The 24,893-nt window shown below is 47.5% G+C and overlaps 2 protein-coding genes across 6 annotated transcripts in view; one reads left to right on the top strand and one right to left on the bottom strand.

Moving 5' to 3' along the window:
- The window catches only part of LOC140393975 (transmembrane protein 263-like), a 59,654-nt gene extending 47,500 nt beyond the window's left edge, over positions 1 to 12,154 (top strand). For 3 of the 5 annotated variants that reach the window (XM_072480683.1, XM_072480681.1, XM_072480685.1), the window contains 3 exons: positions 3,263 to 3,317; positions 6,616 to 6,697; positions 8,969 to 12,154. In XM_072480683.1, the coding sequence (XP_072336784.1) occupies positions 6,634 to 6,697; positions 8,969 to 9,261 (357 nt within the window). In that variant the 5' untranslated portion in view covers positions 3,263 to 3,317; positions 6,616 to 6,633 and the 3' untranslated portion in view covers positions 9,262 to 12,154. Of the gene's footprint in view, positions 1 to 891; positions 946 to 3,262; positions 3,318 to 6,615; positions 6,698 to 8,968 lie in introns of all 5 variants that reach the window. The other 2 variants (XM_072480684.1, XM_072480682.1) reach the window with 2 other exon arrangements.
- A 2,384-nt stretch (positions 12,155 to 14,538) lies between these two features.
- Positions 14,539 to 24,893, bottom strand: part of LOC140393974 (cryptochrome-1-like) — a 207,082-nt gene continuing 196,727 nt past the window's right edge. The window contains exon 13 of the mRNA XM_072480678.1: positions 14,539 to 18,277. The gene's annotated coding sequence lies outside the window, so the exon portion shown is untranslated. The remainder of the gene's footprint in view (positions 18,278 to 24,893) is intronic.

Genomic DNA, 24,893 nt, shown 5'->3' with positions numbered 1-24,893 from the left:
CTGCTTGTGGCCTCAACTCCACTCCTGCCTGTCCCCCATAACCCTTGACTCATCTGTCGATCCAAAATCCGTCCAACTCAGCCTTGAATATATTCAATGACCCACAGCCTCCACCACTCTCTGGGGGAGAGAATTCCACAGACCCACAATGCTCTGGGAGGAAAATTCTCCTCATCTCAGTCTTAAACGGGAGCCCTCTTATTGTTAAACTGCGTCCCCAAGTTGACGTCACCCTCACGATATCAAAAAGATAATAAACACCAATTAGTTTTTCATCCAATCGGAAAAATATATGACCAGGATTACCAGAGTAATTTTCTTGTTAAAATAATCATGTTTTATTAATAGCAATATGTGTTTGACAACAAGAAATAAGGAAAAGAACAACTATTTTCTTCTTTCTCCAATACATTCAATGAACCTAACCTATCTGTATCTTTCTTTTTGTGTCCGAGTATCTCCTTCCATTTCCATTAGCTTGTATCTAACTTCATGGTTGGTATTGTGATGTTGATTTCTCTTAATTAAAGACCCTGACTCAGCTTGATCTGATGTTGGATTCTCAATATCGGCAAACTAACAGTTTCTTTCCGACTTTCACTTTTGAGTTTTCGGAGGAATTTAGATTATAGGAGGTTTCTCATGCCCTCCCTTTGTCAGTTTTCCTCTTTCAAGCTACATGGCACAGATGGAGCCTCTCGTCAAATCTTCACTAGATATGTAAATGCACCCAGTTTCTTCACAATGACAATTATAAACTCTTTATCACCTTGGCGGGTTTTTCATCCTGACCTCCTGACCAGAACTGAACTCTCTAAATGTCATACTTCATGTGACATGACTTATCTTCTCTTGTCTGTTTTTCTTCTTTTATTTTGCTATTATTGTCAGGCTGAAGCAAACAAAACCTTGTCCTAGGAGCGGATTTGAACATTAATTTGTAAGGTGAGCAACATTTTGTAGATTGTGGGGTTATTCAGTAAGCGAGCAGTAGAAACATGGGAATTACTGCCTGGTTTGGATCGAGCAAATACCTCTGCAAAGAGCTGTTCACAGTCTATACTTCTTTCTGCAGCACCATTCGATGGTGGGTGATATGGTTTTAGAGTCAAAAACTGAAAATGCTGGAAAATATCAACCGGTTTAACAGCTTCTGTGGAGAGAGAATGGAGCACACTGCTTACATTGGTTCTGCGATTAACACATTCTGATCTTTTAATGTGCCACTATCAGCACCCTTCTTAGTCATTATCACCACTGAATCCTACCAACTGTCTTGGCTTCAGACAATTCACACCTCTTTAACCTGGGGTTGCCCTAATCTCTGGATCTGTAAAGACTTAATTACCTGCAAATGCTCGCATTCAAAGCATTGTCTTGCATCTTTGACTTTGTCTCTCTCTCTCTCTCTCTCTCTGAAAGCTAGTAATTTGAAACAAACCTGTTGGACTTTAATCTGGTGTTGTAAGACTTCTTACTATTATCACCACTCTTTACAGTCTATTTGTCTTTTTGTCCACAACATCTTTGTCAATCTCCACCTATCGCTGGCCCTCTGTCCAGCCCCACAGCTCCAGGCCCCCCCTCCCCCGTAACAGTATAAATCTCTTTTCAATTCTCTCTTGCTTTGACAAAGAGCTATCCAGACTCTAAACTTTAGCTCCCTTCTCTCTCCACAGATGCTGTCAGACCTGCTGAGATTGTCCAGCATTTTCTGTTTTTGTTACAAATTTTAGGATCCACAGGGATTTGCTTTTATCTTGGTTTTTGAGTCTGTTCTTACTCTCCAATATTTCAGTCTCTTCTGATGTGGACCATTATCTGACGTGAACCAATCTATCGCAAGCCAACTTCTTAAAATCTCTATCGTTTTGGCACTTGTGGTATTGGACATAGTTTTAACATTTATCCACACTTCAGCGAGCTACCAAAACGAGGCATTCTTTCCTTTCCACCTCAAAGAAATCGACATGAGAGGAACCATGATTGGGCCATTTCTCATTCTGAGACACATTTCACATCTCTTCCCCAACTCTTTAATATCTCTGCCTACGTTTCGATACCAAAACGAGCTTCTTGCGGCTGCTTTGATATGGGCTATCCCTGTGTGTTCTTGATTAAGTTCCTCTCACAGTCTCTTTATAAACCATGGCAAAATAATGCCTCTTAAACCCCATTGGAGTCAGCTTTAATCTATACTCAGTTCATGTGAAATACCCCAGTTTCGCCTCATCATGTCCTGTAGGTCAGTCGTTCAAGACATAACAACATTTTACTGAGCAGCGCCTCCTTGCGAGTTTCTGCGTGAATTTCTCTATGTCATTTGTGTACTTAGTGATCCTCAAGTAACTCCGTATCTATAAATCAATCAAGTTTCATGGGAAATCTCAAAAGTATTTGCATGATCTGCTGATTTATGGTAATCTCTCAATGGGGCATCAAAATTAACACCCATCACTGGAGCCATGTTTCATAGAATCATAGAATTTACAGTGCAGAAGGAGGCCATTTGGCCCATCAAGTCTGCACCAGCCCTTGGAAAGAGCACCCTACCCAAACCCACATATCCACTCTATCCCAGTAACCCCATCGAAGCTTTTCTGGACACTAAGGGCAATTTAGCATGGCCAATCCACCTAACCTGCATATCTTTGGACTATGGGAGGAAACCAGAGCACCCGAAAGAAACCCATGCACACACGGGGAGAACGTGCAGACTCTGCACAGACGGTGACCCAAGGCGGGAATCGAACCTGGGACCCCGGAGCTGTGAAGCTGTAGTGCTAACCATTGTGCTACCCTGCCCCCAAATGTTTAGAGTGTTGTACCATGCTTAATGGCACTCCCTCCTGTGAACTAAATATGATCATAAGGACTTGGCAGTACTACTGTTCAAGTATTTGTGGAACTTAGTAACATGCATCGCTAAAGCCACTTTGTCAACTTGAGTCTTTTTTCTCCGACTCATTTGAAGTATGGGAAGCATTCGCTACAGACTTCTCCACGCCAGGTTCCATTATGTGAGATTACACCATATCTAACCCCTGTGGTGAGACATCACATCCTTAAACCAATTGTTCTTGGATCATGACAAGTCAAAACAGCATCACCACACTTCTTTCTTACACGCCACAGACCAGTCCCAAACTATTCCACCTTTGTATTATTGATATAGAGCAAATGTGTTAGATAAATAAGGGATGAGATTACAATATCTAGGAATGTTCTAAATTATTCTTTGTTCTCTGGCCTATGCTTTCAGAATCCCCTCAACCTCTGTTTTGGATAAATACCTTCACTGCTATCTTGTGATCCAGGTACGTTAGAATTGACAGCATGAAGCAACAGTTGTGTTTTATTTGCTTTAATGCCATATTATTAAAGTTGGTCTAGGATTTTGTTTGACCTTACAATGTGCTCTTGCCCTGTCTTCCGGCTGATTAGAATGTTCTCTGAAAAGCAGCACACTCCCGTTCAGCCCACTGAGTACCTGATCCACGAGGCTCTGCAACACAGGGAGCCGTAGACACCCCAAACGGTGTCCTTTCATTCTGATACAACCCCTTGTGTGTCGGAATGGTCAGAGGTTCCTTGCTCTTGTCAGTTAATTTTAATTTCAAATATGTATTTGGCAGATCTATCTTCCAGAATACTTTCCCGTTTATTAAATTAGATAACAAATCCTCGCTGCTAGGCAGTGGGTAAGTATCATTCTTGATCCATTTGCTTAGAGTCTCCACAAATCTGAATAGACCCATTTGCTTTTTGAGCTACCAGAGTGGGTCCATTCACTGCTCTTTACCTTCTCAATTACCCCTGCTCTTTCTAATCTATACAGCTCTTCACTTCCAACTGGGAATAAGGTACTGGCCAAACCTTGCAAAATACCAACTGTAATTTGTCCTTCATCTTCACTTTGTCTTTATCATAGATTATCATAGAATTTACAGTGCAGAAAGAGGCCACCCGGCCCATCGAGTCTGCACCGGCTCTTGGAAAGAGCACCCTACCCAAGTTCAGCACCTCCACCCTATCCCCATAGCCCAGTAACCCCACCCAACACTAAGGGCAATTTTGGATACTAAGGGCAATTTAGCATGGCCAATCCACCTTACCTGCACATCTTTGGACTGTGGGAGGAAACCGGAGCACCCGGAGGAAACCCACGCACACACGGGGAGGATGTGCAGACTCCGCACAGACAGTGACCCAAGCCGGAATCGAACCTGGGACCCTGGAGCTGTGAAGCAACTGTGCTATCCACAATGCTACCGTGCTGCCTTATGATGCTCTATTTTATCATTTGGTCCTCCTTGTAGAACATTTTGTGTTCTCTTGGCATATCCTCGGTGTCAGACATACCCTTACACATCCCCACTGTAAATAACTCTGCCCAGTTTAACCGTGTCCCCAAAAGCCAATTAATTCCCATCAGAGAGACTTTGGTCGTTGTAACTAATACCAATGGCATGTTACAGGATGTTTCATAATATTCCACACTAACCCGAATTTCACTCAACACTGGAATTCTGATATTGGACTGGTCAGTTTCAGACCAGTTTTGTGTAAGGAAATGAGACTTAGTGATTTGCTGTCTCTCCTCCTGATTTACCAGAGTTGTAACTGTATCAACGATGAAAGGACGTTGTGAATCTCTGACTTTCATTTCTACTGTGGGTGCTGGAATTTTATTTCCAGTCCTATTACCCGCATTTCCCGCATTACCCGTATCAGACTCCTAAACGACCCTCTTATGGACTGACCTGATTGATACTACAACTCCTGTGTGCTTCACCCATGTAAGTCTATGTACTTACATCGTGCACCTTGTGTTGCCCCATTATGTATTTTCCTTTTCTTTTATTTTCATGTACTAAATGATCTGTTTGAGCTGCTCGCAGAAAAATACTTTTCACTGTACCTCGGTACACGTGACCGTAAACAAATCCAATCCAATCTTCCATCTGCTGTTTCCCCAGCTCTCTGACTGAGTATAACTCTTGATCTTCCTGATCAATAACATCAACTTCTGTTTCCATATCTATCCCATGCACATTTGAGGATTTCTAGGATCCCGAACTAGCTTTGGATCTATCACAATCTCGACCTGGATTTTTACCACAACCTGAAACATTCCTGTTTCCTCTACTCCTGCGTGCCATCTGCATATGATTGACTTTCCAAAAGGCAAAGCACTTTGACCTGAAATGGAGGCATATAAATGGTTGGTGGATACAATGGCAATGGTAGCACCCAAAGTTCTGACCCTGAGACTGTGAACATTGCTGCTGTTGCCTGGATTTCACTGAAATCCAGCAGAGCTCCCCTCCTGGCTCAGGAAAATAAATCCCTTATAATCCACAACTATCTCTTTCTGCCATTTCCATGAATGTAGCCTCATTCATAGAATTTACAGTGCAGAAGGAGGCCATTCGGCCCATCGAGTCTGCACCAGCTCTTGGCAAGAGCACCCTACCCAACCGCACACCTCCACCCTATCCCCATAGCCCAGTAACCCCACCCAACTAAGGGCAATTTTGGACACTAAGGGCAATTTAGCATGGCAATCCACCTAACCTGCACATCTTTGGACTGTGGGAGGAAACCGGAGCACCCGGAGGAAACCCACGCACACACTGGGAGAACGTGCAGACTCTGCACAGACAGTGACCCAAGCCAGAAATCGAACCTGAGACCCTGGAGCTGTGAAGCAATTGTGCTAATCACTCGGCTACCGTGCTGCCCTTTAATCTCAGGCACCCTTCCATCTCTGCTTTATTCAAAACTTTATTGATCTTTAGGTCTCCTACGAAAGTGTCTCTAAGGTTGATTTCTAAGTTTGTACTATACCCGCAGTGATAATGACTTGGCTTCTGTGCATGCGCAGACCCATCACGCATGTGGGTAGATCTTGTGGATGCTCGGTGGCTGGCCTGAGGAGCAGGCTGTGAGCAGTCAGAATTGATGTATGCGGCTGTGAGGCCTTTCCCTTCCCACCCGCACTGCGTGCTCAACTCTCGTCAGGGCGGTCCACGTTCGCAGGTTTTGTCCCCCTCCCCGCTCTCACAGGCTTGCAAGAACCCCATTGCCCCTCCTCCCTGTGCTTCTATACCAAAGTAGTATCCCTTCATTTATGCCCAAGTGTTGGTCGCCCTGACAAGGCTCAATCTTTCAAATTGCCCACACTCCCTCGGAGTCAGCTTTAGAAGATCCAGAAAATGTGTCAATGATGTTCTTAATTTCTCAAATGGAGTGTAAAAAGAAAATTCTATCCCAGCCTTGTTCTTGCCTTTCTGCTGTGGTTCACTCTGAGTAACACTAATGACCAGTTGCACTAACTTTATTTACACCTCCCCAACAGAGAGGGCAGCAGAGAGGATAATATAACAAGATGTTCCAATATTGAAGTCTATTACAGTTTGGAGCGTGTAGGTTCTATCCGAGATGGGCGAGAAATTTTGCATAAACTTGGGCCGAATTGCTGGAAGGGCAATTTGTACGCAGACTGCCAAAGTATGGCTGGATGGTTCAAGCAACCTTCTCTTGTCATATGTACCTTACTATTCCAATGGAGGCCCAAGTGGAATTCACCCCTCCCTGTCCTTATCATTTCAGGCTGTGAATTGTATAGAAATGAACCGGTCACCATCCCAAAACAAGAATGATCAGGATGTTCTCGCCAGTGAACCAACTGAAGGTAAGGAACTTAATCTGCTAACTGGAAGGCAAGTGGAAAAAAGTGAATGAAATATTTAATTTCTTTGCCTCATTTGTGTTGCCTTGTGTTATGCAACCTTTCTCAGTTATGGAAGCAGTGATCAGGTAATCTGCCACTGCCACTGCTCTATCAGGCTCCTGCTCACATAAAGCACTTTCCCCATCACTTGGCACAGCCATTAGCATTAGCTGAGATAGGAAGTCCCATCACTTGGCACAGCCATTAGGATTAGCTGAGCTAGAAAGTCATTTCACACTCAGCATAGATTCCCAAGTAGATCAGTATCGGCCATTCATTCCCTCAGTTCGATCATGACCGCCCTGTCCAGTAATTCCTCAATTAACCTTATAGTTGCATTCCAGAAAAGTGTAACTTGAAACAAAATAACAATAAGTGAATCAGGTTTACCCCAATGTAAAAGCTGGAGTTGGGTTCTGTACCATCTATCTCTGCAGAAAAAAGAATATTAAAACAGTATACTTCGGCACCCTCTCGAGCATTCTCCCCAGGCCATCACGCATTTCCACCTCCCACAGACCCTCGAGCATTCCCCCCTCCCCAGGCTCTTTGCGCGATTCTCCACCCCGTCCCCGCCCCTCCAGGCCCCTCGCGTGGTTTCCCCCCAAAGATGGTGCTGATTGGGTCACATGACCCTCCATCAAACCCAGCATGACTGAGGTTAAACCAAAACGACTTACAACCGGGCAACTTGAAGTAAGGGACTACTCCATTCACTGAACTTATCCCCACATTATCGATTCAACAATCTCTGATTTTAAATTTTCAATTGAGCACCAGACGCAACAGCTTTATTGGAAAGAGAACTGCAGAATCCTACATTTCGTGTGAAGAAGTGTTTCCTGATATCACCCCTGAATGGTCTAACTCTAATCATTATGTCTCTTTGTTCTTGATTCCTCCACCAGAGGAGGTAGTTTCTCTCTGGCCTTAGTTTCTCTCTGGCCTATCAAATTGTTTCATCATGGAAAATATAGCAATTAGATCAATCCTCAATCTTCTAAACACGATGTAACCTGTCGGGATAATTTAATATCTACCTGGGCATTTGAACCTTTGATACAATCCGGGGTGAGGTATTGGCTGTTGCGCTCAGTCACTGACCAACCCTGTTGAGTAAAAGCAGTTGGGTCCTCAATCAGGCAAGCTGCATATAATAAAAACTGGAAGTGCCAGAAAATCTCAGCAGGTCTGGCAGCACGTGTGGAGAGAGAAACGGAGTTGGCATTTCAAGTCCGAGGCTATATTAGACTCTGTTTATCTCCCACGGATGCTGCCAGACCTGCTGCTTGTTTGTCAAGCATTTTCTGTTTCTGTTTCAGATCTTTAGGATTCACAATATGTTGCTTTCATTGAACTGCGTCTAATCCGTGCCACATTGTGAGTCCAAGCCAGAGCAGAGTGTTAGAACAGGGTGTCATGTTAGGAACGCACTGTGTTCTTGCGACTGTGACTGGTGTGGGCCTGCTCTGAAAGCGGTGAGTGTGAGGTCAGCTGGATCATTTGAGATATTCAACTTCATGGTAAAACAGAAAATAAATTGATCTCTGGTTCCTGGAGTTTGCTGACGATAACCCGGGCAGATTTTGGCCAAATGTCAATCATGGCTTAGTGACTAGCACTCATCTTGGAGTCAGGAGGCGAATTTAAGGCCCATTCCAGAGACTCAAGTACGTAATTCAGGCTGAACCTCCAGAACTGACTGAGTGCTACACTGTGATATTTAAGATGAGATGTTAAGCCAAGGCCCTGTTTGCCCTCTTAAGGTGGGCAAATAATATCCCATGGCACCATCATAAAAGAGTAGAGCGTTTTTCCCTGGTGGCCCCAGCCAATATTTATACTCAACTAACACTTAAAAACAGATTGTACCAGCCTCCCTGAACAGGTGCCGGAATGTGGCGACTAGGGGCTTTTCACAGTAACTTCATTGAAGCCTACTTGTGACAATAAGCGATTATTATTATTGCTGTTTAGTGGTTCTTGCTGTGTACAAATTGTAATGTTCCCTCCATTTAAAAACTATTCACTTGGCTGTAAATTATTTTGGGATGGCCTGACGTAGGAGGTAATGTAAATAGAAGTTATTTCCCTTCAGTTGGCCTCAGGACCCTGGGATGAGGGAACGATTAAAAGAATAAGTGGGGTTGTTGGTGCTGGTCATCTCCGGCGATCCTGGGTGGATATGCTGTGTTTTGACTCGGCTAATAACTTTTTTTTTTTTTTCCCCAGTTCCAGACTCCTCGAAGGATCATCCCAAGACAGAAAGTGGAATGGTTTGGAAAGTGACTGGTGGCCTGTACAACATCACCAAGGGAGCTGTTGGTGCCACGGTTGGTGGTGTGGTTTGGCTCGGTGGCAAAGGGCTAGCAGTGACCAAGACAGCGGTCACTTCAGTGCCAGCAGTTGGCATGGGACTAGTGAAGGGTGGCGTGTCAGCTGTGGCAGGAGGTGTTTCGACGGTGGGGTCCACTGTGGCTGGTAAAGTGTCTTTCACTTCCAAGAAGAAGGACAAATCTGACTAAAGAGTGAAGAAGCGAGAACGTTTGATATGGACACACATCACTTGGACTGTTCCAGACTTATTAGGTGGGGGAGGGATGTGGATGGGGAGGCATTACTGTGGGAGCTTGTTGTCAGATCAGCCTCCCACTGGCTCTTGTTTGCTGTGTACTGGTATATCTGAATGGAGTTTATCAGCGGGGCATCAATCTGGGTCACCTGGGGAGCTGATCCCTCCATGGAACCAAAGTCAATTGCATAAGGGAAGCTTAAATCTTTTTTAAAACACACCCAAAAGGGATAGGGGCAGGGGGCATTCTAAGCATTGATGTCACCTTGGGAGATGTTGCCCTGCCTTGCTCCCAACCAACACACCCCACCAAGCCCCAAGACAAACATCCTGACGTTGGCTGGATTCTCATGTTTGAATGCAAGTTAGACACTGACGCAATTAAAGAGCTCTTGTTTGTCACACTGTTCTGGGTGAGACAGGCATGGGTCTCCTAATGTTAAGGAGGTACAGTATGTGAGGCTGAATTCCCTAACGTAAACTATGGTAAATGTTGCATAGCTACATCCCTCCCCAGTTGCCAGAATGACTTTTCTGTGGAGGGTATACCCCTCCCCCATTGGGCACAGCCCTCCCCCGTTGCCAAGGTGACCTTTCTGTGGATGGTGCACCCCCTGCCATGTTGTCAGGGTGACCTTTCTGTGTGTAGTACACCCCTCCCCCATTGCGAGGATGACCTTTCTGTGGATGGAATGCCCCTCCCCCATTGCCAGGATGACCTTTCTGTGGATGGTATGCCCCTCCCCATTGCCAGAATGAGCTTTCTGTGTGTGGTACACCCCTCCCCATTGCCAGGATGACCTTTCTGTGGATGGTACACACCTCTCCATGGCCTCGATGACCTCTCTGTGGGTGGTACACCCCTCTCCCATTGTCAGCATGACCTTTCGGTGGATAGTATACCCCCATCGCTGATCCCAGGGTAAACCTTTTGTGGATGGTACACCCCTCCCCTTTGCCAGAATGACCTTTGTGTGGATGGTACACCCCTCCCCTTTGCCAGAATGACCTTTCTGTGTGTGGTACACCCCTCCCCATTGCCAGAATGACCTTTGTGTGGATGGTACACCCCTCCCCTTTGCCAGAATGACCTTTGTGTGGATGGTACACCCCTCCCCTTTGCCAGAATGACCTTTCTGTGTGTGGTACACCCCTCCCCATTGCCAGGATGACCTTTGTGCGGATGGTACACCCCTCCCTATGGCCTAGATGATGTCTGTGGGTGGTGCACAGTAATGTTAGAAGGCGAAGGGTGGTACAATGGTGAGCACTGCTGCCTCACAGCACCAGAGACACAGGTTCGATTCCGACCTCGGGTGACTGTGCGGAATCTGCACGTTCTCCCCTGTGTGTGGGTTTCCTCCGGGTGTTCCGGTTTCCTCCCACTGTTCAAAGATGTGCAGGTTAGGTGGATTGGCCATGCTAAATTGCTCCTTACGGTGGTGTTGCAGGAATAGGGCAGGGGATTGGACCTAGGTGGGGTGGTCTTTCAAAGGATCGGTGCAGATCTGATGGGCCGAATAGCCTCCTGCACTGTAGAGATTCGATGAGATCACGGAGAAGGCATGTTATCTGAAGGTGGCTGTGCATGGTTCCTGACGTCCAATGTGTTTGTGTTGTTATGATTGTTGACTATCCTGGAAAATTTTGTCTTCTGACCATCCCCTTTCATTGCCCAGCCCCCATACTCCAGTTATTGATCATCCTTTGGGGCAATCAGTCAAAAATGGCCACTGCAATACCCATAATCCTCTCTACCCCAGAACCTGCTCTATCTATCACATGGTTTTTCATACAGCACTCATATGTCAGGGCCCGGTTGTGTCTGGGGATTGCCAGCCTGTTGCTGATTATGAGTCCATGCAGTATGAAAATGGAGAAGAGGAAGCCCCTTTGATTTTTCTCTTGGATACTCTGAGAGACTAATCATTCATTCCAGGAGACTCCAAGACAGTCTGAACAGCGTGGCAACCCTGGATGTATGTGATAGTGAGTGATTAGCTTTTGACAATCTCACCGTTAGCCTCGTTTTCTTCCACTATCTCTGAAGATGATGAATGGCCCGTGACATTGTGTGTGCCAAGCTGGTGTTACTGTCCCATAAGATTGTGGAATAAATTCCTTGTGATAAATTAGTTTGTAATCTTAAGATGAGCTGGGACTGGAAAATAACAAGTTCTGTTTTTATTGTACGAGATCTGGGGTTTTTGATACTGTTTAGGAAAGCCACATCTGTGGATTTAAGGATTAGCCATCATACTCCTGGGAGTGCAGCCATTCTAGGCATCATCAGTCAATCACCACAAACCTTTTCCGGGTGTGTGATGACTTTGTAATTTTTAGCAGTCTGCCCCCGGGGCCTGACTTTAGTAGAACCTCCTTTTTTCTACAGGCCTGACTTTAGTAGGCTTAGCACCTCATGCTGGGCCCTAAACATGACTCACTTAATGGAAAATTAGCTTTTGATAAATAGAACAGACCTTCCATGTTATGTTTACATTTTGGAGATTTCTGGACGCCCTGCCTTGTTCTCCGAACTACAGTTGGATTTTGGTCAACTTTCTAATCATATGGATACATTGGCCTGATGTATTTCCCCATCCCACATGGAGCCATGCTTGCATTATTGTGCCCATGCAGATATACGTTCAGATAATGTGCAACCAAAACCAAAACTTAAATTGGCGGAGGAATGTCTGATCTCTGCCTGTGCTGTCCTTGCTCATCAGCTGTGGGACTGAGGCTCTGTTTTGATAATGGGCAGGGTTGTATGTGTACACAAAACACTTTTTAATCAGTATTGTATTTTACACATGTCATTGAATAAATCTTTTTACAGAGCTGAATGCCTAGTCTCCTTTTTACAATTGGTGACCTAACTTCAGGACCTGTTGACACAACTTTTCTCAGTCACACTGGAGCGAGGGGTGCGCATTGAGCAGCGAGTGTTTGTTTATTTCGGAGTGGGAATGCGCAGGTTGGGCAGCGAGGGGGCGCAGGTTGGGCAGCGAGGGGGCGCAGGTTGGGCAGCGAGGGGGCGCAGGTTGGGCAGCGAGGGGGCGCAGGTTGGGCAGAATATGGAGTCTACACTCCACATGTCATTTGAGATGTTCCTGAAAGATTCTATTTGGATGCAAGTTTTTTTTTTTATACAGCTAAATGTTTGTGTTGATTTTATTCTTGATTGGGTTTTATCATTGAATGAATTAAACATCACTCAGTCCAGCTAGTACATAGTGTTGTGATTTGTGAGACTGCGACAGGTCCTAACATGCACCATTCCACACTAGACAGACCAGCTCCCAATTATACTGATGGGAGTCCCACGTCACCCAAGGCACTAGCCTCCTACTCTACCCAACTTTGCTCTGTGCGGCAGTATTCCTGACACCTGCTTTTGTAACTATAACTTGTATTATATGGTACCTAGAACAGGTGCGATAGGGCAGAAGTACTTAATTAATGGGATGTGGGCGCCGTTGGCTAGGCCAGCATTTATAACCCATCCCTAATTACTCTTGAAGGAAGTCTCTGAGGTGCAGGTACACCCAAGGTGCTGTTAGGGTTGGGAGTTCCAGGATTTTGCCCCAGCGACAGTGAAGGAGCGGCAATATATTTCCAAGTCTGGGTGGTGAGTGACTTGGAAGGGAACCTCCAGGTGGTGGAGTTCCCAGGTATCTGATGCTCTTGTCCTTCTAGATGGTAGTGGTTGTGGTTTGGAAGGTGCTGCCGAAGGAGCCTTGGTGAGTTCCTGTAGTGCATCTTGTAGATGGTACACAGTACTGGTACTATGCGTCGATAGTGGAGGGAGTGAATGCTTGTGGAAGGAGTAGCAATCAACTGGGCTGCTTTGCCCTGGATGGTGTTGAGCTTCTTGAGTGACGTTGAAGCTACACTCATCAAGGCAAGTGAAGAGTATTCCATTACACTCCTTACTTATGCCTTGTAGATGGTGGAGAGATTTTGGGGAAGGTCAGGAGGTAAGTTACTCGCCGTAGGATTCCCAGCCTCCGAGCTGCTCTTGTAGCCACAGTATTAATATGGCTAGTCCAGTTCAGTTTCTGATCAATGGTAACCCCAGGATGTTGATAGCGGGAGATTCATTGATGGTAATGCCCTTGAATGTCAATTATGTTATGTATTATTATTGAAATTTAGACACTTTAGTAATGTAGAAAACAAGGAAGCTTCAAGGACCTGGCTAATGACCCCAGTATGGAGGCTGGTGACCGATGCGGAGACCCGATACAATGAGGCCCATGAGGCCACCCGGGCTATCATTGAGCTGTGCATTGGACTGCTTGAGATGCAGTTCCGGTGCCTCAACCGCTCTGGTGATGCACTGCAGTACACCCCCAGGTGGGTCGCCAGCTTTCTGGTGGTCTGCTGTGCCCTCCCTAATGTGGCACAGCAGCGGGGTGACGTGCTATAGGTGGAGGGGGAAGAATATGTAGCCACCTCCAAGAAGGACGAGAACGATGAGGCGCAGGACCAGGAGGTGCTGGAGGACGAGCCTGGGAGGACCCGCAGGATGGAGGACAGATGGCAGGGTGAGGGTGTGGCAAGCCCAGAGGGCAGGAAGGCCTGATCCATACCCGCTTCACGTAGGACATGACCTTGTCCATCATTCCTCCTCTTCACACACCCAAGTCCCCATCCCTCTGCAACCCCCTCACCATCCCCCCACCCCCATTCCCACACGCCCAGGATTTGTGTAATATCACTCCAGGGTGATGCAGCTGTCGGCACTGTCAACAGCTCATGGTCGAGGACAGGGGAGGTGATGATAACCCTGAGATGTGGAGCTCCTCGTTCAATGCCATTGCCTGACCTCTCCCTTCTTCTGAGTGCTCGCTCACACCCACCACCTGCATGTGGTGTGATTTGGGGGGGGGGGGGCGCCCACCCAGGACCCCATGACTGGGATTGGTACTCTGCCTGCATTGCTGAACAAAGTGCCAGAGGCATCATAGTCATCGAGGCCAACAGACTTTAATGGTAATAATAATAATCTTTATTATTGTCACAAGTGGGCTTACATTAACACTGCAATGAAGTTGCAATTAAAGAACAAAGGTGTCCCCGACTCCCCCACTCTCCCGATGGTGTCGCCCCACTTACTCCATCCCTCCCAGACTCTCCACTTACCCCCCACTCCTCTTACCCTGACTTCACACACCCCGCTTACCCCCTGTCCCCCGTCCCCGTTCCCCCAATCCCTTTACACCCCAGTGCCCCATCAGTGATCCTTGACCTGCTTAGCCTTCTGTCCAGCGCTACATCAAGGTGCATCCCCAGGATGCACATAGGAGGTGGAGGCAGCCAGCTGACTGCCATGTCCCATGGCCTTCAATACCCCTGGCTGGTGTCCTCTGGAGGTTCTGGGACGGGAGGGCCATGGCGAACTTGGATTGGATTGGAGTTGTTTATTGTCACGTGTACCGAGGTACAGTGAAAAGTATTTTTCTGCGAGCAGCTCAAACAGATCATTTAGTACATGAAAAGACAAGGAAAAGAAAATACATAGTAGGGCAACACAAGGTACACAATGTAAATACATAGACACCGGCATCGGGTGAAGTGCAAGTAGTGTATTCATCAGGGGATCGTTTAGGAGTCTGGTAACAGCAGGAAAGAAGCTGTTTTTGAATCTTTACGGCACATGGCCTGCCGTGCTGCACTGTACCAGGTGCTGACAGCGAGACATGCCATTGTCAGGGCGGCAGAACATGGGGGTGCTGGCGGCCGCCGGGTTAACACCCAGTGCCCCCTCCTCCTGCTCGGTGCCCATAGGGCTCCGGAGTAGCCCTGGCGATGGAGGGGCTTTTAGATCGAGCCCTGCATCATCTGGCTCTGCCAGTCCTGGTGGCTCCCCAATGTCTGCAGCTTGGTGTCCTTGACGATGCCCCTCAGTGACTGGGTAGCTGACATCCTCCTCTGAATTTCACAGCCACACCCCAGCGTTTGCATCAGCTCCGGGTAAACCTGTTCCAGCGGCTCAATATTTTAGCTAGGACCCAGCTGGGTCCTGAGAGCCAACAGATCTCCAACTGTTGTCTCACCTGGGTGTTACTGCTTCCACCTGATATGCATCAGCAGGCGAGTATGGTGCTCACCAGAGCATGCCCACCGAGGGCTGTGTCTCTGCGCTAGTGAAGGGTGGGGATGACAGCTTTGCCGCGTCTATTATGGTGGGATCCTCAGAACTCCCCTCCGAGGTGTTCTCATAGGAGGCGAGGGGGAGGGTGCGCCACCCCGGACGGGCCGGCGCCTTCGGTTGTAGGTCCTGCGGGAGAATGGATATGTAGTCAGTGGGAGGGGTGGGTCAGTCTGTATGGCACTAACACCTCACGTATGACAGGTCATCTGGATGGGGGCCAGTGGATTCTCACCTCCGTCGTACACCAACCTCCACGGTGGTCACCGCTCAGTCCTCAGCCACCCCCATAACCTCCAGGGCCCATTCCTCATAAGGGGTGAGGACTCTGATGTCCAACCCATCTGGGCCCTCTCCCACCAGTTGTGGGCCACCTTCCCCTGTGGAGACACCGAGGGGGCATCGTTTGCTGCATGTGTCATCACGGGGGAGAGGCTTGGGGGTTGTGAGAGGGGGCTTTGGGAAATGAGTATGGGATGAGGGTCATTGACCGTGCGGAACTGGGTACATTCCCCGAGCTGTCAGCCGCTGCCACTTCCTCCCAGGCGCTGGTGGCTGTCCTGTGGCTGACCCACCTGGACCCTCTGGTGAACAGGGTATCCTGTCTGGCCTCTACCGTGTCTCATAGTCATCCCAAACCAGCATTGCCAAAGTGTGAAGCTAGTCTCCATGGAGGCATGGCTACAAGCTGAGTGGGGTTGGCTGTGCAGGATCAGTTTAAGTGCTGTCCTAACTTGTTAACGGGGCTGGCGGACAGGGTCCCGGGCGAATCAGCCGACGAACCATGATTTGTGGCGTCAAACCCTTTGGGCCTCATCAAGTGGACCAATTAATGTTTTATCGTGGTGACAGCCTTCTCAGGCCGAGCGTTGGGAAGCTCGGGGCGTTTCCTGCTCGCTATTACACTTAGAAATTATTTGCTTAAATCGCGCCCCCAATTTAGCTTCCCTTGTTAGTCATTGTTGAACCACTTTTCTTGTGGGGTTTTTATTCCTTAAGCGAATGTATAATTGTTATGAATTATGAATGAATACTTTAAATGTTTGCAATTACCTATCTATATTCCCAGAATGCCTAGATCCACTGAATTCTAACCCATAGACTAAAATCAGTAAGGATAAACAACAACACCTCCTCCACGATCGTCCTCAATAGAAGGCTGCATACTGTTGCTAACTTTTGGTTGGCTCTTAATTTGGCTCTATTTAATCACGTTTGCTCAAGAGTCGCCAAGTACCTTTCGACACCGCCACAAGGTACAGAACCGAATGACTCGATACACCAGTTAGTAAGTTCAAAAGCAATGCTCATTTATTTACACACAGTCAAATCTACTCATGCATAATCTCTACAAACAAAACTACCACTATTACTAAGGCCTATACTTAGCTTCGGGCGCCCACTCAGTCAGAGGAACAATGGCCGTTGCTCGGTTCTGAGGCTGCTGTGTTGAGCTGTTTACAGGGTAGCAACTAGGAGCATCCATTTCGTAGCGTGCGTTGACAGGGAACTTACTTGGTCTGCTGTAGCTGCTAGGCTGGTCTCTCTCTTCGCTGAGAGTCAAAGCCAAAGGAGAGCGTTCTCCCTTGGGGGATAGCTTTTATACCTAAAAGGGCTTCGCGCTCTTTTGGGTGGGCCTTGAACTTGGCCTCAACTAATTGGATCTTTCCCAATCATCGGTATCGATTTTCCTCCAATAGAGGGGTGGTTCCCTGATCGCTGGGCGTGTCCTGGTGACTGTCAGTCAGCTTTGTCTTGGCTTCTTCTGGCACCGGGGAGTCTGTCCTAACATTGTGTATCTAAATGTTTCCCTTTTGTCCCCGGAGATGGCTCATTAGTATGTAAATCATTTGGTAGTTTCTGTCCTGTCTGAGCGTTTGAGGTTCTAATCAACAGACAGAGCTTGCACCTGCTTGTTTCTGAGTATTGTCCAATTTTCCCTGCAGTCTTTGCAAGTGTCCATTTTGTAATCGGGACGTGGCCATCCCAGATGGCTACACACCCTCCTTGTGATCCTCAACGCGAAGCGGGAAGGATCACATTACCATGGCGTCTTCATCCTCTGATCCCCAGGGCACCCATGCTTAGGCTCTACAGTGTCCTATCCTATGCAACACAATTTTTACCTAAACCATTTTAAATACATTCATTATCAAAAATTCTACGGGGCGCTATGACATTAATACATGCATTACAGAAATTTTTTTAAAACTGGAACCTCTAACTATTCTCAATAAACTATCCCCATTTAAACAATCCAAAAATACAAACAATCCAAAAATAATCTATACATCATAAACTGTACAAAATAGCATCACACAAATTTCTCTGGCCTGGCAGTCAGACACAGAGGTTTCCATCTCTTTATTCCATAGAATACATTAAACAAAATGGATGCTCTTTAATCCGTCCCAATGGGTTCGGGGGTCTGGTGAAATCCGAAAATGGGGGACCTAAATCTGTATACCGGGGTGCAAGAGCGATATGCTCTGTTTCGTCATTTCCTGACTCTAAACGTTTGCACGACACTGCAAAGTATCGCCAGCACTAAGAGCGCTTCGACTACATATGAGAGTGAGTACCAGGCGATAAACTTATCACACCAGGTCGGGGTATTGCTAGCAGTCGCTGGGCTAGTTGTCTCGGGGTTCTGTGTATTACAGGGGTGAGAGTCATTTACGGTTTGTGTGGTAGGGGTCAAGGGGGTAGCGTCTGCGCGCAACTGAAGGCATCCCGCTAAGATCCACGTGAACACGAAGGCTGTCTTCATCTTTGTCGGACTTCTTTGTCTTCCTCTGTGGTTTCTGGAGTTCTGTGAACACAAGCATAATTTCTGTTATTATCTTGCTTAAGATCTCGTATGTCTGTCTGTCCTTTACTGCCAATTTCCCTTAATAATTGGTCACCATCTGTGACTCTCATTTAAAAAAAAACCCGAATATTTGGACAAGAAAATACTGCCGTACTGCGAGCGTCTCGCAGCCTGTGTGATTTACCATCCCAGTGTTTGAGGATGTAAATAGCATAGGGAAGCAACCTAAGGGTTGCCAAAACCAAACAAAAGAATTTTGAACGTAACAAGCCAAAATGGGGTGCGTATGGGCCGCGGCGGGTAAGAAATGGGTGGAATCCCCGGGTAGGACAGCGATCAATGCCGTATGTGCTCTCCCCGAGTGTAGCTGGCCAGAGGGGGGTCCTCAGGCAGGGCGGGGACCAATGCCGTTTCTCCACTGCCTGATCAACCGGCAAGAATGGGTAAGAATGTGGTCGTCATGGGGGGCTGCCTCTCCAATTAGGAGAGCAACTATGAGTAGGGTTCTGTCGACAGACTAGTTCCTCTGAAATATTGTCTGTGACAAACTTGTTCCATTAACAAGTTTCTGGGGACAAACTAGATCCTCTAACAGCCATTGGCTGTCCAAGGGGGTGGTGACGTGGGGCCGTGAAAAAACTTTCTGAGTTTACACACAACACTTAACGATAACAGTAACGAACAAACATTCAACAAACATGGTGCAGGTTCCATCAGAAAGGACACCGTATCGCTCCATCGGTTCCTTTTTTCTCCATCATCTGGACACCTCACTGCACAATAGCGAATAGGGTCGCAAAGGGATTGGTTTGGTGGGAGTCAGACTCCAAGTCATCATTTTCTCCCGGCTGCCAAACTCTTGTCTGTAGTAACCGTGCTAAAGCTGCTTGGGGCGAATTGGGGTCTATCTCATCATTCCGGATGATCATGAACGAATTGTCTCGGTGCCAGAATCGTGTGTCGAGTTTGGAGCTACTATGCTTCAATCCGTAATCGTCGGGCGGTGGGTCTGGGTCAGGGGTTTTGTTGTAAGTGATTTTGAATGGGTCGGTAGAATCATGGTCAGATTCACTGGGAGTGGGGCCTGGTGCAGGGGTGTAGTCGTAACGTGGTGTGCTGTGGCTATCGTCGTTGCTATCACTGTCGCTGCTGGTTGAGGGAAGGGCGAGGTGGAGTCGTGCCTCTGGGGGCGGAGTTGAAGTCGTGTCTGAGGGCGGGCTGGAGTTGTTTTGGGAGGGTAGGAGTTTTCCGTCCGCGGAAACAAATCCTCTTGTTTCCCAGAGTGGTAGGAACTCTGTCAAACTATTGCAGACATACAAGCTGTCTGAATAGATGTCTGCTGGGGCCGGGAACGAGTCTGGGTGGTCTACAATATACGCAATTGCTGCCAGCTCTGCTGCCTGCGAGCTAAGTGTCCTGGCAACTTCAAGGAAATCTCATCGAGGGCGCGTCCCTGTGCGTCCTCTACATATATACCGCAACCGGTAATTCTCTCTCCATTTAACACTGTGGAGGAACCATCCATATATATCTTCAGGGGTGCGCACGTGTCTGTGGGCTGGGGTCTCTGGGGTGTACTACCTGTTTTCCACATTCATGAGGGGTGCCTGCATACTGCAGATTATCGGCAAGGAATGTGTGGGTTTTAGTTCTCTTTACCGTTATGTCCCGTCCCTGCAAAAGAAGGGTCCAACGGGCTGCGCGGATGTGGCTGGCTGTGCCATCTTTAAGTCGGCTGTCGAACAATAGCTGTGTCGGTGTGTGTTCTGTGAGGATGGTGATGGGGTTGAGTCCTGTAATGTATGCAAAGTATTGTACTGCCCAAAAAACTGCGAGCAGGTGCCTTTCACAGGCAGAAAATCCTTGCTCTACGGGGTCTAACATGCGTGAGGCGTATGCTAAGGGGCGTAACTGGTCATGGCGTTCCTGGAGGAGTACAGCCGAAAGGGTTTGATCGGTGCTTGCTACCTCGATAGCGTACGGGGAATGTGGATCTGGGACCTGTAGTGCGGGGGCTGTGCTGAGTGCTCTTTTTAAAGCGTCCACGGCATCTGTATGCTGTGGAAGCCATTCCCAAGGTGCCTGCTTCTTGAGAAGTTCGGAAAGGGGCGCTGCTTTAGTGGCAAAACCGTCAATATGGTTTCAGCAGTAACCAACTAGTCCTAAAAATGACCGGAGGGCTGAGACATTGTGGGGAAGGGGCAATTTTACGATCGAGTCAATTCTCTTGTGCTCGATCTCGCATTTACCATGAGTGATCACTGTTCCCAAGTAAATCACTTTTTCCTTCAGAATCTGGGCCTTCTACAACCAGTTTCTTTTAGGAGTGCTAGGAGCTCGGCGAGAAGCAAAATGTGCTCTCCCTTTGTGTCTGTCTGTAGTAACAAGTTGCCTACATGCTGGACCAGACAATCGGGGCGGGAAAATTTTGCTAATCCATTTGCCAGCTGTCGGTGGAAAATGGAGGGGGAGTTGTGGAAGCCTTGTGGAAGGCACGTCCACGTGTATTGTTGCCCTTGGAATGTAAAGGCAAATTTGTACTGGCACGCTTTAGCCAATGGAATGGACCAGAAGCCATTACTAATGTCCAAAACCGAAACATTTTTGACTGGAGTCCCTGTTTGAGCATAGTCTCGGGACTCGTGTCTACGGTGGGGGCTGCTGCTGGGGTGACTTTGTTCAGTTCCCGGTAATCAATGGTCAGTCGCCATGATCCATCCGGTTTCCTGACGGGCCAAATCAGTGCGTTGTTTGTGGAGGCTACTGATCTGAGAACGCCTTGATCCAACAAACTCTCTATTACTTTGGAAATTTCTCCCTCTGCTTCCTGGGGAAATCCGTACTGCTTCTGGGGTTTAGGGTCGGGACCTGTAGCGTTCACAAAGCCAGTCAAACTGCCACAGTCGTGCTTGTGCTGTGCAAATGCTGCTTTGTGTTCCTGCAGGACTGCCCTAACCTGTTTGCCTTCACTAATGGCTCGAGGGTCGAACCAGAAGTCTCCTACTGAGCTAATCCTATTTACGTATTCTCCGACTGTGAGCGTGGCGGGGGCTCATGCTGCCTTTGCCATTTTCCATACACACTTGTTCACTGGCTCGAAAGAAAGGTTATGGGAGCTCATGAAGTCGGTCCTAAGGATATGTTCTGCTGTCTGGGGCAGATCAACTAAAACTACGGGGTGCTTGGTTGCGATGTTCCCTATCTGTATTGCTATAGGGGCTGTGATGTGTCCCTGTTGTAAATGGCCTGTAAAGCCGCTGAGTGTGATGGTGTCTGTTGTGGGTCACGTCTCTCTCTGAAACATCGTGGAGGAATTGAGTGTGGTGCGGGACCCTCCTGTGTCCCAAAGAAATTCCACGGGTTGTCCCCGAACTTTGCCTGCTACTACCGGTCTACCGGACTTGTCCCAAAGGGTGTCGCAGACCCAAATTGGGGAGCCCGAACACCGTGAGTCGGTGCCTTTCATGTCTGTACTCTCTGAACGGGCACGAACGCTCTGGATCGGCTTTGCCCTATTCTTGTTTAGGGTGCCTGTCTGTTGGTTTCTCTGCTGCTTCTGGGGCGCTTTGCACTCTCATGCAAAGTGTCCTAACTGTCCACAATTATAACTTTCGTGAGCTTTGGGCTGGGGTTGGCTGTTCCTGCCCTCATTTACCCATGTGGGGTTCTGGTGTGCTTTAATTGGTTTCATTTCTACCTGCTCTTCATTGGGTGTTGTAAATGCAGTTTACATAGAACATAGAACAGCACAGCACAGAGTTGCCTGCAATTGATTGCTCCCAAGTGCGGGACAATCTCTTCAAAACCCATTTTTCATTGTGGGCCTCATCTGAGGGGGTCATAATTTGTGCAAGCTTTTCGTCCTGCTTCTGTGGCGTGGGAGATGAGAATTCGGATCCATTTGGCCATATTATCTGGGGACAAATGGGCACGGGCTAACTCTCCAAAAACTGCGGTAAAGTGAATCCACAAACGTCCAGCAAACGCTGTGGGGTGCTCTGTCTTCTTTTGCCTACACTTATTTAGGCCTTCTACGGGGTCTCCTCTGTTAAAGCCGATCACATCAAGGATCGCTGTGTGCATCTCTTGGAGTGTGCCTCCTCCTACATTCTGTGCTCGGGAAGGGCAGCTACGACTGAAGGATTAAAACTGTGAGCTTCACTTGTTCCTTTTCATCCAGGCCATACATGGTTGCCTGTTGTCTGACTTTCGCGAAAAATTGGTGGGGGTCAGATATGGGAAGGAACGGTGTAATTTTTCCACACGCGTCCCGTAATTGTGTCATGGTTAACAGGGTTGTGTAAAGGAAGTCTGCTTCTCCTTCTGCTGTGGCCCTGCGGTTTGTGGTTACAGGATTCATGGGGGTGTGTTCTGCCTGTTCGGTTGGGGGTTGGGGCACTTTCTATTTCTGGGGTTTTTCTTGCGTACATGTCCCATGTATATCTATGGGCAGTCTCGTTCAATTCCTGCCAATCGGGGCCGTTTTCCTGATCTAATTGGGGTCCGAATGTACTCTGAAAGCCATTTTGCACAGAAAGCAGAGATTGCAATTCTGCAATTTGCTTCCGGCACTTTGCATGGTCTACTGAGCTCTGCCTATGTTCCGTTGTGGAAGTGTGGAGCGCTCGTAGGGCTGCTTGTAGCCACCTGGGTTGGGCCACTTCCCGACTTAAAATGGAGAACCGCAAAGGCTGAAGGGAAATTCAGCCAACACAGGCAAAGACTAGCAAATACAGAAATCATGTGTATTGAAACTGTAAGAAACCAGACAGCGCTGAAACCAGCAGCCATCTGCATAGTAATGAGCAATTCCATGGCACAATTGCAACAGTTAAGGTGAATAAAGCCAAGGCAGACTCCTCGGCGCCAGCAGGAGCCAAGACAAAGGAAGGCCAACGGACATTTAGGGACCGCCCAGCGATCAGGGAACAACTCCAGTATTGGACAAATCGATCCAAGTGATCGGGACGCAGTGCAATCACTTGGAACCAGGTACGGGGTCCGCCCCGAAGGGTGGGAAGTCCCTGGGACTATAAAGTAAAGCCCCCAAGTTCAAATCGTCTTTCTTAGGCAGGGTCACTCAGCAACTTGAATCAACCCGTGAGAGTGAACTGTCCAAGCTGCCGCACCAAACAAGTAAGTCTCCAGTCAACGCTCGCTACGAGATAGGCGCTCCTAGCTACCAGTCCATACCAGCTTTTGAATCCTGCAGACCCAGGATCTGAACGAAAGGCCATTTGCTCCCCTGACCTGGTGGGCCAGCCCGAAGCTAAGTATAGGCCTTTTCGTGATAGGAATAGTCTGGAAAGTAGAGTTTATGCATGAGTAGTGATTAATTGTGTATAATAAATGTGTTTTGATTTGAATCTTACTAATTGGTGTGTTGAGTTATTGATCATACTTGAACTTGAACCTCGTGGTGGTATCATAAAGATACCTGGCGACTCTAGAGAAAAGGTTATAAAACAGAGCCAATTACGATGTAAGAGCCAACCAAAAGTTAGCAACATATTACTGGCGACATCCTGACGGGACCCGACTTAGAAGTGGCTTAACCACTCCGGGAGAACCCAAAATTTGAATTAGAAATCCAATTGGGAACAGAAAATCCACAAGTGTTCAAGCAGTTCTGATCAATCTTCATAATTCGGAAGTGTGCTAATGCATGTGTAACTAACAGGGCTATAAGGTAAACTGATATATTTTTGTTGTGAAAAACTGTCGGGAGTTTGTATTCCGGAAAATAGCGAAAGCCGTACCTGTAATTACAGCACCACCTTAATACCCCTCGTTCCAAATTTTAAGAGAAGTATTCAGAGTGGAAAGATGGCAATGCAGGCAATGAAACGCCTCATGAACCCCAAAGAATTCATGGTCGCAGCGACCAGCAGTAGAGTAGGACAGTGTCCCGTTTGGGAAGAGGAAATCAGAAAGTACCTCAAAGGGAAAGCATGGCCCCTTTGGAGTGAATTCTCTGAACATGAGGAAACAGGTCCCGGGAGTATAGGACATACTTGGTGGGAGAGCCTGTCAGAGATTCATAAGAAAAGCTTGGGAAAAGCTCGCAAGCCGATGGCAATCGTGTCCTGTTTGGCACAATTGCGAGGCACAGAGGAGGTCGTTCGAATGCTCCGTAAAGAGATGAAAATGAAATGAAATGAAAATGAAAATCGCTTATTGTCACAAGTAGGCTTCAATGAAGTTACTGTGAAAAGCCCCTAATCGCCACTTTCCGGCGCCTGTTCGGGGAGGCTGGTACGGGAATTGAACTGAGCTGCTGGCCTGCCTTGGTCTGCCAAATCACAGGACCTGACCCTAGACCCCAAAAGCAATACGGATTTCCCCAAGAGGCAGAGGGAGACATCGCAAAAGTGATCGACAGCTTATTAGAGTAGGGTGTACTCAAATCAGTAGCCTCCACTAATAATGCCCCGATATGGCCAGTGAGAAAGCCCGATGGATCATGGTGACTGACCATCGATTACCGGGAACTCAACAAAGTCACCCCCGCAGCAGCCCCCACGGAAGCCACAAGTCCCGAGACCATGCTCAAACAGGGACTCAACTCACAATATTTTACGGTTTTGGACATCTGTAATGGATTCTGGTCCATTCC

Source organism: Scyliorhinus torazame, chromosome 17 (assembly GCF_047496885.1).
Source record: "Scyliorhinus torazame isolate Kashiwa2021f chromosome 17, sScyTor2.1, whole genome shotgun sequence".
Classification (NCBI taxonomy): domain Eukaryota; kingdom Metazoa; phylum Chordata; class Chondrichthyes; order Carcharhiniformes; family Scyliorhinidae; genus Scyliorhinus; species Scyliorhinus torazame.
Note: the sequence above shows the minus strand (reverse complement) of the source record. Positions and strands in the feature narration are given on the sequence as shown.